General features: G+C 34.0%; 2 protein-coding genes across 2 annotated transcripts; both read left to right on the forward strand.

Moving 5' to 3' along the window:
• Window positions 1–637: 637 nt before the first annotated feature.
• LOC140798966 (aluminum-activated malate transporter 12-like) lies at window positions 638–1,819 on the forward strand. Its single transcript, XM_073153059.1, has 3 exons — window positions 638–932; window positions 1,120–1,260; window positions 1,533–1,819. The coding sequence occupies exons 1-3, from the start codon at window positions 638–640 to the stop codon at window positions 1,817–1,819; spliced, it is 723 nt and encodes a 240-aa protein (XP_073009160.1).
• A 5,506-nt stretch (window positions 1,820–7,325) lies between these two features.
• On the forward strand, window positions 7,326–10,195 carry LOC140798501 (GPI mannosyltransferase 1-like). The gene is made up of 4 exons (XM_073152350.1): window positions 7,326–7,639; window positions 8,085–8,267; window positions 8,799–9,355; window positions 9,571–10,195. The coding sequence occupies exons 1-4, from the start codon at window positions 7,369–7,371 to the stop codon at window positions 9,883–9,885; spliced, it is 1,326 nt and encodes a 441-aa protein (XP_073008451.1). The 5' UTR covers window positions 7,326–7,368; the 3' UTR covers window positions 9,886–10,195.
• Window positions 10,196–13,472: the final 3,277 nt, after the last annotated feature.

Raw genomic sequence — 13,472 nt, forward strand, 5'->3', positions numbered from 1 at the left:
GATTTAAGCCCTCGAAGAGTTAAATGCTTAAGTTTGAAGTGCACAAGTGTAAATTGAAATCGATCCAAACCACATGGAATAAATTGTAATTTTTTCTAATTAATATTTGCATTTCATCTACCCGCAAAACGCAACTCAATTAGCATAGTTTAGCCTAGGTTTTATTACAACTTGGAATAAAGAGATTAATAAAAAAGCAACAAACCTAGACAAACTTAATTAAATTTTCTCCTATCTATGAGGAGTGGATTGACAATAACCTAATTAATGCAACTTATCATCAAGTCAGAAGGAAAAGGATGGATCAGAGAAATCTCATTAATCCATTGAGTTAGATCCAAGCAAAGCAAATGCCCTCATAGTGGAAGCCACTGAGGTTTCCATTCTTTCCATCATGCATCCAAGGACACAAATATTTAGTTGCGCATTTACATGGCATTCCAAAAAGACATGGCGTCATCACTTAGCTTCACCTACTAGTGCTTCAAACCTAACATATATATATACATATAGTGCTCATCACACATATGTGTGTATATATATACATATATATATATGCTCCAATCGATCCCCATATTTTGTATATATACTCATAGATTTCTTCACCAATGTTATTGCTATCGGTATGATGCGATCCATGGATTCCAAAACATCTACACCATTAGAAACATTTCAGCACTCAGTGTTGATAGACTTTGGGGAAGCTATGAGACCAAAGGCACAGCTTGGCAAGTTAAAGGAGTTTGGTTGCTCTCTTCTTCCTCAGCAGTTGGTTGGCATTGATATTAGATGGGTGATTCATGGAGTCAAGATAGGGTTAGCTCTGGTCTTGGTGTCTCTCCTCTACATGCTAGAATCGGTACATGACCGGCTCGGTGACAACGCTATGTGGGCGGTGATGACCGTCGTAGTCGTCTTCGAGTACACTGCAGGTATATCCGCCGTACGTATGATATATAACAATAGCTAAGATAATCACTCGATGTGTTACATGATTCGAACTCAAAACCTCTCGTCTAATACGACCAACTACTCTAAAATCTTAAGTTACGTTGATTTTTATATTTGATATTCTAACACTATCTTAGGTAATTATTAGGAATTGCTTTCTTTCACTAGGTGCAACCATAAGCAAGGGCATAAACCGTGGGATTGGAACTATCCTTGGTGGTGGTCTTGGTTCTTTGGTTGCTCTACTAGCACAAGAGATTGGTGGAATTGGCAAAGCATTGCTTATTAGTACATCTCTCTTCTTTATAAGTACGCTTCGTTAATTTGACTGCAATTCTCAATAATTTCTCAATCACTTTAAGAAATATATATATTTAAGAACAATTCCAATTAGACCACTTGAAATAATTAAAAAAACAAAACAAAACAACTCCCCAAGAAGGTAAGGATATTTTTTGTAAACTAAGATTTCTTCATCTTTCTTCTTCCTTTCAAGATATAAGGGTAAGCATATTACATAATTGTTCACGTGATTTGCATATGATAGCTTATAAATGCATTGTTACCGTATAAATTTTTAGGTATACCGGCTTCATATCTTCGAATGGTTCCTAACTTCAAGAAGAAATATGACTACGGGGCTTTGATATTTATCCTCACCTTCAGTTTGATTGCGAATTCTGGCATCCGTGGTGATGAAATTATTAAGATTACATGCGACCGTCTCTCATCCATATGCATGGGCTTTGTCATTTGCATCTTCATAAGCTTATTCGTCTTCCCCAACTGGGCTGGAGATGAGCTCCATGCATCCCTGGCCACTAAGTTTGATCACCTTGCTTGCTCTATAGAAGGTATATGCTCATGAAAAATATTTTTCTCTAAGGATTTCTTTACCACAATTATTGTGCATGAAAGCTTCTTCGAGATACTATACTTGCCGTCAAAATCATTAATTGTGACTCCACAATTTAAATTTAAGGGTTTTTTTTAATGTATATATTTAAAAAAATCTCTTATTTACTTATATGCCCCTCTAAAGTTGATATTTATATCTCTTAAAATATATGTTATTTGCATAGATATCTATCCGGTGACTTTTCAATTAAGTCTCAATAATTTAATAGAAAAAAAGAAGATAAAAATACACTTAACTAATTTTTTTATAAAATCTAGAATAATGATAGTTTCATCTTTTTATATCTAAATTATTTAAATTTTAATGGTTAAATTAACTCCAAGAGATATCCATGCAAAAAAAAAAAAAGGGTTTTAAAGAGTATATATATGTAAATATCAAATTTAGAGGAGTATAAAACATAGATATGTGATTTTTGAAGGGCATGTATGCAAAAAAAAAAAAACCCTAAATTTAACCTAAATATCAGAATATTTTATTTTCTAATAGAAAAACTAAAATATCTCTGGATAAAATTATTTACCAAAGAGGGGGTGAGGAGCATGTTAACTTACCACAAGGTATTACATCCACTATGCTTATAAAATTTAACTCACATCTATATGGTAACTATCTATTAGCTAAACTAACATTAAGATTGTTTTTAATGATAATAGAAACAAAATATAGTATGTTTTTTTCTTAAAAATAAATTTACCCAAATTCTAGAATTCATTTTCTTATATATACATATATTATTATTTTTCTTCTCTCAACTATTCCAGAATACATGGTGGAAAATATTAATCCACAGGAAGGCAAAAAGGAAACACAAACAGCTTATAATCATCAGAGATGTAGATCAATCATCTCCTCCAAGTCAACAGATGAAACTTTGGTATGAATTTTTTATGATGCTTTTAATTAATTATTCAAAACTACCATTTAATTTATGGATAATAAATTTGATGTCCTAAAAAAGTTTGTTCCCAAACATAATATCCATATATTAACTAATTTATGAAACTAGGCCAAAAATGCAAAATGGGAACCATGGCATGGGAGGTTTGGTTTCAGCTATCCTTGGAACAAATACTTGCAGATTGGGGAGCATTTTCGAGAACTTGCCTGTTCTATTATAGCACTGAGTGAATGTTTGCAATTTATCCGTAAGGTGAGATATTTCTCTAAATTTTATCGGAAAGTTTTTAAATAACGCCCTATATTTTAATAATGTTACGTCATAACACGTTACGAGATTTCTCTAACAACATAGTATCAGAGCAAGGTTATGCCAATAAAAACCGATAAGAATACTAAAATTAACTACTAAGAAACCTAAAATATCCTTGTTTAGCCGTATCTGTTTCTATATACTTCTAAAATACTCTCGCCTAAAATACAATTACAAAAGTGCCAAACTTAACGAATCGTTTATATATTTTGTTTAGTGTGGGTTTAAGATTAGAAAATGTACTTTTAGTCACTTCCATAGAGTTAAATAAACTAGGGATTTTTACATAATTGTAATAATCATCTGTCAAGAATATTATGTTAAAAACTAATTATAATGACAATTCTTAAAGAGTCATAAGATTTAGTAACAATTTTAATATTTTAAATAATATAGTGGTAATTATAAATATTTTGAAAGTTTTCAGTGGCAATTATGTAAAAAAAACCCACTAAACTATCATCAGATGTAAATCACAAATTGTAAAATGTTTGGTATTATTAAAAACTCTTCTAATATTACAATTGCTCTAACTAATCATGACTAAAATATAACTTACATTCAAAAAAGATTATTTTACCTTTGCATAAATTATTAAAAATTATTTAAAAACTATTGCTGATTATTCAACTTATGATTTGAGTTCCCAATTTCTCTGATGTCTCTTACAACAGCATTCACCATCAGAAGCACTGAGTGTGGCCAGAGAATCATGTGAAGCATCATGCACATTTCTAGCAATAATGTTTAGAGAATTTGGAAGCAACATCTACAATATGAAGAGGAATGACAAAAAGGAGTTTATCTTGAAACATTTCCATATGATAAGGTCAGAGTTATGTGCACCTCTGCTCTTATCTGAGCTTGCAATTGTGAGAAATATTCCAATGGAGGTGAAGAGATGTGGAATCTCTTCTTCTTCTTCTTCTTCTCCTTCTCCTTCTCCTTCTTCTTCTTCTTCTTCTTCTTCTTCTTCTTCTTCTTCTTCTTCTTCTTCTTCTTCTTCTTCTTCATGCATAGTGTTCCAGCTGTTAGAAGTAATGGCAAAGGCTGAAGAGATTGCTAAAGAAGTTGAAGAGCTTGGAGATGTTGCAGGCTTCACCCATGTAAAATGTATTGAGAGCTAGCTTTTCTTCTGTATAAGAATTGGATTTAAAGAAAACCAATGGTCATATCATCTAGTAGATAGAGTTTATTATTTATTTGGAAAAATATGCCTTTAATACTCTTACGTTTTCATGTATTTGAGATTTACAGTATAGTTTTAATATTTAAAAATTGCACCCTTTCTTATAAAAATGCATGATATACCTTACTTCACTATTCGTTTGAATCTCCCTCTCAATCATCTCTTCTCCTCTATGCTCTCCTCTCTTTTGATGGAAATCTATATCACATTCGAAATTGTCAACAAAAAAAAATTTAATTTTTTAAAACTGGAACGATGGGTTAAAAACTGATGCACCAATTTCTCTTGGCCCCAGTTCACTTGTGGAATATGAATGATCTTATTATAAAATAAATTTGTAGTAACTAAATTATAACTTAGCTTCTTCTGGTATATTAATTCATCATTTTTTCTTATTTTATTCCATATAACTTTTAAAAAATAATTTAATAATAATCTACAATTAATATTTTATATTTAGATTAGACACACTTAATTACACATTACCTCGTCTATAATTGAGATTTTTTTCTCACCTTTCTCTTCTCCCGAAAATTAGTCATGTCACATAAATACACTATTATATTCGTACTACATCATAGTACAAAGGACATAAGTCTGCACAATAACTGCATAAGTCTCCACTGTCACGCACTATAGTTATATAACGACATTGTCACGTACTATATGGCTATATGTTTACACTTTCATAAGCTATATGTTTATATGTCTACACTGCTATGCACTATATGGTTATACATTTATACTGTCACACACTACATGGCTATATGTTTGCACTGCCATGCATTTGTAAGTCCCTATTTGTCCTAGTGCAAGATATATGAAACATTTTTTTAAGTCTGCATTTGCAATAAAAAATATTATAATTTTAGAAAAGTATATATTATTACTACTACTTTATACTTAATTAAGGGTATTTTTATTGTTTGGTATAAAATATCATCAATTTCTAATACAAAATATCACCGATTACTAATATAATTATTACTGCTTATACTAGTATTCAAGTAAACAATATAATAACTTATACCAGTATTAGCTCTTTTCTTTTAGTATTAAAATTTAGAATACTTATTCTAGAATTAGTTGTATTCCACAAGTGAACGGGCTCAAAGCTTGCTTTAGGTTGGACATGGTTTTTTTTTGTCATAATTTTAGTATAGTTATCTTAACTAAGAGTCATAATTAAGTTTCTACTATGTTGTACCAATAATTTGTACAACATAGGGTATGATTTATAGATATTAAAATATTAAAATTACAAGGTATGCAAGGTTTTTATTTGGATTCGCTGCACTCTCGCTCTAATATTACTCATTGTGTACAACCTAATATTAGTCGTCAGTGTGTAACACTAGGTTTGAATAAAAGCATTTTAAAAAATCCTCTCTCTTTACTCATACCACTCACCTATTCTCACATATCTCCTCTTCAAACAATCACTTATCTTATTTAAATTTATATATCAAATCAAAGGTTGGTTAGTTAATTTCTCTTTCTTATTGTACTTTACATCAACTTTGAAAATTTTGAAGGGCATAGATATAATCAACCCTTATAGTTCAAGGGTGTAGGTATTTAAATAGAAATAATTATTCTTATGTTTATTTGTATTATGAAATAAGTGTGTAATAATTATTTTTGATATGATATAAAGTGAAGAAAAAAATAGAGAAAAATTATTTTGTTTTTTATGAATATTCTTTGATTAGATATAAAGTAGGTTGATAAAATATATATCAAATGTAAATTAGTAATTAGATTAGTATGCAGTGTGATATGTAATTTTGATGAATAATATTTGTATTCTAGAATAAGATTATTATAATATTTAGTTTTTTTTAATTATTAATTATATTTTAGAATAAGAAAAGAATTACTGTTCAAGTGAACATGTGGGCTAAATATATTGGTCGAAACATCGACTCTTTAGCCCAAACTAGCCCTCTTTTATATCTTATTTACCTAAGTAGACTACCCCAAACTAAATACCAAAATAGGTCTGTGACACTGTAGCCATATGTAAAAGTTAAGCATTTTACTTTTAATTGAAAATGTTGAAAACTTTATTTCATAAAATGCTCAACTCTTAAGCGTTTTATGTTTGGAAAACACTAAATAGTTGAACGTTTTGGAGGAGCTACAGTCACTTTTTTTTGTGATTCCGAGCGCAGTTAGCTTTGGAGAATCACCACGACATTTTAACTTATATAAATATTTATATATCTTCACAATGATATATTTTATGATTAAAATGGATAACTCAGCACAAAATTTTGATAATATAAACTTTTATTAATATTTTTTGTCTATATGGGTTTTGTGTAGTTTTTTCAACAATAAATTGCTTGACTTTCCAGCGTTTTATGCGTATTATTTTTTTTTCTTTCAATAAAAATACTAATCAGATTAGTATTTTACTTGATGAAACGCTTATCTGATTAGTATTTTACTTTAGACCGAGTAAAGTACTTAATAGTTTAGCATTTTATCTAGAGTAATAGTGAAATATACCATTTTTTGTATTAAATTTGAAGTGTAAACTATTTTGGTAAAAAAAAATTAAAATCGATCTAATTTAGCCAAAAACTCGAAAATGTATTTTATTTTTTATGAAATTATTATAAATATCTTTTAATTTGATTTGATATAAAGTAAATTTATAGGATAGATATTAAGGGTAAATTAATAATTGAGTTAGTATATGATATAAGATGTAATTTTGACGAAGAAGATTTATATTCTAGAATGTTGTTACTGTCATATTTAACTATTATTTAAAAAAATAAATTGTATTTTAAAATAAGAGAAAAAAATTATACTTGAAATTAACGGTGCTAAATGTATTGGCCCTAAGCCCCGGATCTTTAGCTCAATACTTGGGAGGTCTTTTCTGCAAGTTTTCCCAGAAAGATGAAGAATTGGATCTCCGAATAAAGATTAAATAAGGTTTAGATTGGACGATAGGATAATCGTAGGGTGTCAAATGCAAATTTTACTTCCAACTGTACTCAGTTTGCTATACGGCTATACGGCTATACGCAGATCCTGGAACTAGGGTTCTCACAAAAGGCGCGACCTTTGGATTGGGACTTCATGGAATCGTTCAATCTTGGTCGATTGATAGCGATTTCGGCCATTCTACGGCTTTTCCTGATTGCCTATGGCGAGTGGCAGGATACCCATATGGAGGTCCGGTACACTGATGTCGATTACCTCGTCTTCTCCGACGCAGCCGCCATTGTGGCTTCCGGGAGATCGCCTTTTGAGCGCTCGACGTATCGTTACTCCCCTCTCCTTGCCTTCTTGCTCATGCCCAACTCTACTCTGCATCAATCCTGGGGGAAGCTCCTCTTCTCTGCCGCCGGTATGTGAAAAGATGAGCGTTTTATTTGTTGGAATAACTTTTATTGACTTTAATCGAAGAAATGTTAGTCTTATTCTTGATGTGGTAACATGGTCCTGGTCTTAGCTTAGTTATCCTTTTCTATGAAACTTGGTTTTGGATTTTTTTGTGTTATAGCTTGACTAACTGTGAGAAAAGCAAGCATATTAGTAGTTCATTGGGGACATCTCAACTCTTACAGGCACGTCTTTTTTTTTTTCATCTCTCTTGTGCTAGAAAAATAGATCAGGATGAAAATGGTAAATTTGTTTATTTTTGTCGGGAAAAAAATCTTTCTTTGTGAGTTCCAGTACTTTAAAGTACTGATTTTTTAATGACATTTTTCAGGTTCAATTCATATTTAATTATTTATGATTATTTTTGAATGCTTGATTTATTGTTAATTGAATTTGAACTTGTTTCACAGATTTGCTCGTTGGTTTGTTTATTGACACCATTCTGAAGTTACGCGGCGTTCCGGAGAGACTGCGTCTCTGGTCTGTAGCAGCTTGGCTTTTCAACCCATTCACGTTCACCATTGGTACCAGGGGAAACTGTGAGCCCATTGTTTGTGCCATCATTCTCTGGATTATAATTTGTCTTATGAATGGTGTAAGTTCTTCTTATGTAGGATGTATTAGTTTTTAAGTAAACTATTTTTTTTTGTGTGAATGTTCCTGACTTTCTTCTATAAATGCCAATGGTACACTATCGTAGATGGTTCATGCTCTAAAGAATGACAGAAGTTTATCATTTTTAGATACGACATTGCTGATTTTTATAAAGCATAATGGAGATGTTTTCATTATGAAAACGTGAACATTCTTTGTGGTTAATCCTTGGTATAGTTTATGACTTGTAGATTTAGCATGCATGCTTGACTTTGCCCCTCTGCTGAGTTCTGTCACAACGATATACTATTCGCCTAGTATGCTGTCAAAATTGTACTTGGGAATATATATCTTATGTTACAGATGTTAATTAAGTATAAATTATGTTGGCATGCTGTTATTATACATTGCATAGCTGGATATGACTCCAGATTTGAATGGAGCAGTATCTAGTTTAGTTGAAACCCAATTTGCAGTCTTTTTAAATTGTTTAGCTGTCTTCACTTATATATTATTGGTTTTGTTTACAGGAAAGGTGTTTCAGTCAGCATTCTGGTATGGACTTGTTGTTCATTTTCGGATATTCCCAATTATATATTCCCTTCCATTTGTCCTAGTCCTCAGTAAACAGAAAATTTACACTGCTGGGAAGCCTGCCCTTATGCAATGGACTTCTGGACAATATGTACCATCCAAAAGAGCCACTTCACAGGTTGTAAAACCATCAGTATGCTGGACTGCGTTATGTTGTAGCTTCAGAAGTATTGTAACAAGACAAACAGTAATGTTTGGGTTGTTCTCTGGATCTATGTTCTTCTTTTGGACTGCTCTTTTTTTCCATCTCTATGGATGGGATTTTCTAAATGAAGCTCTGCTGTATCATCTCACGAGAACTGATCCAAGACACAACTTCTCCATATATTTCTATCACATCTATCTTCATCACCAGCATGGTTTCTCAGCTATAGAGAAGCTTATATCTTTTCTACCACAATTCATGGTGCAGCTTGCCCTTGCTTTGCAATTTGCTGCAGATCTTCCATTTTGCCTTTTCGTGCAGACAGTTGCATTTGTTGCTTTTAACAAGGTTAGCATGTTAAACCTCCATTTTCCTTTAGAAGGCAAACATACATATGAATCTGTGATGGAGACATAAAACAATAAGAATATAGATGCTCTTTTAGTAAGTTTAGGAACTTCAATTTACTTCACTAAATCAAGAAAGTATAATTTTACTAGATTAATCACCAGCTATCTTGTCAGAACTCATGAAATATTAATTGGTCTTATATTGATTGACAGGTTATAACAGCACAGTATTTTGTGTGGTTCTTCTGCCTGTTGCCCCTCATTCTTCCTTGGAGCAGTATGAAGTTGAAACCAAAAGGTCTGATATTCATCTTTGTGTGGATGGGATCTCAAGTTCATTGGCTAATGTGGGCTTACCTTCTTGAATTCAAGGGCAAAAATGTCTTCATACTGCTATGGTTGGCAAGCCTTCTGTTCCTCGCTGCAAACACTTTTGTTATGCTTGCGGTCATCCGACACCACAACTATTCTCCAGTTTTCTTGTTGCAGGGAGTTTCTGATGTCGTGGATGACAGGAAATTGGAATGAGAATTTTTTTTTTTCTTTTTATTTGTCGTCCAAGTGAACTATTTTTCCTATGCAAGTTTAGATTTTTAGTAGTGTTGGTGAACAAAATGTCCTCTCTTTCTCCTCTTAATTACTAATCAACAACTGTGATCTTTCTTTCTTATTTTTCTTTATCAACCTCTAGTTCCTTCATGTAAGCTCGGAACTATCTTTGCAATTAAGGTTTCAGAGTGTAATTTTGTTGCTCTTGATGGAAAATCCGAGACAAGTTTATGGATGATGATAATAAAGTGTAAATAATAATAAAAGGAAAATGCATGGTGTATTTTCACTTCCCTAAAACTTCACTCATTCTCAATTTACATATAATTTTAAAAAAAAAATTATTATTATAATTTGTGAGTATATTTGTATATTTTTATTTTCATATTTGGTTTGTAAACCTAATTCACTCTCTTCTTAGATTGCTTGGTTAGGCAGATAATAGAAGAATTACCTTTCTTTAGGTTAATTGTGTGCGTAATTTCTCTACACTTCCATGAGAATGAACAGCAAAGCTCTTTTGTTTGCCAGACATCACTAAGAGCTGTTGTAGGAAATAATGTATGCTAAAACATTCAAAAAAAAGAAGATAAGAGTGTACTCAAAATGAGTTTTTTTTTTCTGTAGGGAAGGAAGTTCTGTAGGCGAGTGTATTGAGCAAGGGTTGCTGACCAATCTACAAATGAGCTTGAGTATGAGTTTTTTATTTTTTTAATTTGGGGTGCCTGAGGCCAAGGCTGCCCTCTAGAATCAGTTTGTAGAGATTCTCCCGGTTACGGAGATGCATTTTGCATTCGCCATCCTTTGCTTCCCACAAGATGTTAATTATGATAGTAATAATGTTTTTGAGCACGAGAGGGAGAAGAAGGGATGCTGACATGAAATACATTGGGTTGGAGTCGAGGGCTGCCTTTCCACATGGATAGTTACTTCCAAAGCTTGACGATTAGAAATTGGAACTCCTGCAATTTTCTCCCCATCGTGAGAAGAGGTTGCCTAGATAGAAGTCTCCTTCATCAACAAGAACTTCAGGAGGTAGGTCATGAACTTGCACCCAAAATTCGAGTATGGGAACACCCATGCACTTAATGGAACATTAGCCTTGAAATGGTTAAAGAGCAAAAAGATTTTGATTGAAGGACCACGAAACCCTATACCACACTTTCCATTTGTCAACTAGGAGCTCAAACACGAGGAGGAAATCATTTTTTTTTACCACCGCGATTTTGAGGTTCCTCTCTAGAGAGCAGGCTTTGAACATAGTAGCATAGAGGTCATTGGGCCCGAATTAGTTCATATTATTATCGGTTCATCTCAATATTGTGCGACGCCTCTAACATATGATCCTTATATAACCCAATTGAATTCAGTGGAGTCTGCCGATCCGATCATGCTTATGCTTCTTGCTGGTGCAGCCCTTATTGATTTGACCCAGGTCAGTCTTAACCATACCGGCCCTCCTGCGCCTCTAATGGCCTCGGTCAAGCCTACTGAGCCCCTCTCTTTGGGCTCTTTTGAGTCTACTTGCTAGTAGCTTGTTCTTCCCAATATCCTCTGCTTACCTCCTAACTAGTCTCAAATTCTTTCTCCCTCACCTAAGCATCTAGATCTTGTTGCTCTGGTCACCACGACCTTGGAACGAGCCAAGGCTCAGGCCCTGCAAGAGGATGTGGACAAGCCGGAGGAGCCTCCCGATCCGGATCTCATCCCCAGTTCGGTGGGGTGCTCCATAAGGAAGTGAAAGCTGGATAGACATTCGTCTTTCATTAGAATGGTCTCGCTCCTCCACTTGAGAGCTTGCTCGACGCGATTCAAGCGTATGCTCGGGGTTGACTATTCAACCGAGGGCTACTAATACCGCAATGCAAGACTCCATCGAGTCGGACCATATCTCATTCATTGTTTGCCTATGAAGTTGATCTGTTGGAATTGTTGGGGCATTTCCAAAGAGATGTGCGGTCCTCCTTTCAACAGCTTTTAAATACTAATGTTCCTAATCTTTTATTCTCCTTGAGTCTTATCTTAATCATCTTAAATTTGTGGCCTTTTTATGTAGGCTCAGCTAGGTTTGGACGGGGCATTTCATTGTTGGAGCAAGTGCGGCCGGCGGCATCGTGGTTGGATCGCGTGCAGCATCCATCCAAGCCTTGATTGTTCATACCTGTCCACAGGTTATTCATCTAGTGATCTCTAAGCCAGGTAAAATGCCTTGGCTCCTCTCTGCTACATATGCTAGTACTATTGCTTTTCAGCATAACTAGTTATGGCATGAATTAAATTTCTTTGATACTAGTAATATTTACTAGATGGTCTTAGGTGATTTTAATTGTACTAGGAATCTAGAGGACAAATTGGAGGGAAACTCTTTCTAGCTCGGCTACTCTACTTGAGCTCTTTGCTCCTTTTTCCTCTACCGACCTTATTAATTTCGGGTTTAAGGGCTGCACTTTTACTTGGTGTAATAACAGACATGGTAATCCTAGGGTTTTTGTTTAGTTTCACCAGATTTTTGTTAATGCTGCTTTCTCGGATTCTTGTGCTATTATTTTTGTTGACTATCTCCTATACATTGCTTTAGATCATGCCCTGCTCTTGATTCACTTGGATAAAGTGCAACGAGTAGACCCCTATTTAGGTTTGAGAGGTTCTAGTTAGAATACAAGGACGTTAAGAAGGCCATGGTGAATTCCTTTTAGAGTAGCCAAGCCTCGCCTGCCCACTATTTGGCCCTGATGGACTTTCACTCAAACATATCCCTGGTTGGTCACACGATGTTCCACTAGAACTAGTCTTGCCTCAACAGACTTGAGGTTAACTTTGCTGAAGTTAAGGCCCATTTTGACTTTAGAGGCTAAAGAGTTACTTGGGGTGTTGGAGAGTCGTATGTTGGCTCGTCTTAATTATTGGTATGTCACCTTACTCAAACAAATTAGTCTTAAGTGGTAGAGCAAAGCCATAATTTAATGGCTTCGTGATGGGGATGATAACTCAAGATTCTTCCACTTGTTTATTAAAGTTCAGCATAATAGGGACTGTATTAAGAGTTTGGATTTTGCTGATTCTCCCTTTACTAAGGACCCGACTTTGATTAAAGATGCTTTTGTGAACTTCTATCACTCCTTGTGGGCAAACATAGATAACAATTCTATCCCTCAGATCACTTGGCTGACCCTCCCTTGTCTTAGTTATGATTGCCATGATGAGCTCCTTAAGCTTTTTTGCTTAGATAAGCTGAAGTTGATGATATGGTCCATGCTAGCAGGGAAAGCCCCTGAGGCGGATGGTTTCCAAATTGAGCTTTTTCATACCTAATGTGATACTATTGGGGTTGATTTGGTCTTCTTTATTGCGTAGTTCCACGAGATTGTGTCGATTCCCTCGAGCTAGGGCCAAACTTTCCTCACCTTTATCCCTAAGATTCTGAATCCTACTAGGGTAGTAGACTATTGTTCGATTTCCCTTTGCAATATGGTTTATCGAGTTTTAGCAAATTTTATCTCCAATAGGATAAAACCTCTACTCCCGTAGATTATCTCCTCTAAGCAGTTTGCCCTCGTAGTAGGTCG

The sequence above is a fragment of the Typha latifolia genome, chromosome 12, assembly GCF_019914945.1.
Source record: "Typha latifolia isolate L0001 chromosome 12, TyphaL0001v2, whole genome shotgun sequence".
In the NCBI taxonomy this organism is placed as follows: domain Eukaryota; kingdom Viridiplantae; phylum Streptophyta; class Magnoliopsida; order Poales; family Typhaceae; genus Typha; species Typha latifolia.

What these genes read in the sequence shown, in the direction of transcription:
- LOC140798966 (XM_073153059.1), top strand. Translation starts at nt 638, where the DNA reads ATGGATTCCAAAACATCTACACCATTAGAAACATTTCAGCACTCAGTG. An exon ending in CGTCTTCGAGTACACTGCAG is followed by an intron (nt 933 to 1,119) that starts GTATATCCGCCG and finishes TTCTTTCACTAG; the next exon opens with GTGCAACCATAAGCAAGGGC. An exon ending in TACATCTCTCTTCTTTATAA is followed by an intron (nt 1,261 to 1,532) that starts GTACGCTTCGTT and finishes ATAAATTTTTAG; the next exon opens with GTATACCGGCTTCATATCTT.
- LOC140798501 (XM_073152350.1), top strand. Translation starts at nt 7,369, where the DNA reads ATGGAATCGTTCAATCTTGGTCGATTGATAGCGATTTCGGCCATTCTA. An exon ending in GCTCCTCTTCTCTGCCGCCG is followed by an intron (nt 7,640 to 8,084) that starts GTATGTGAAAAG and finishes CTTGTTTCACAG; the next exon opens with ATTTGCTCGTTGGTTTGTTT. An exon ending in TATAATTTGTCTTATGAATG is followed by an intron (nt 8,268 to 8,798) that starts GTGTAAGTTCTT and finishes TTTTGTTTACAG; the next exon opens with GAAAGGTGTTTCAGTCAGCA.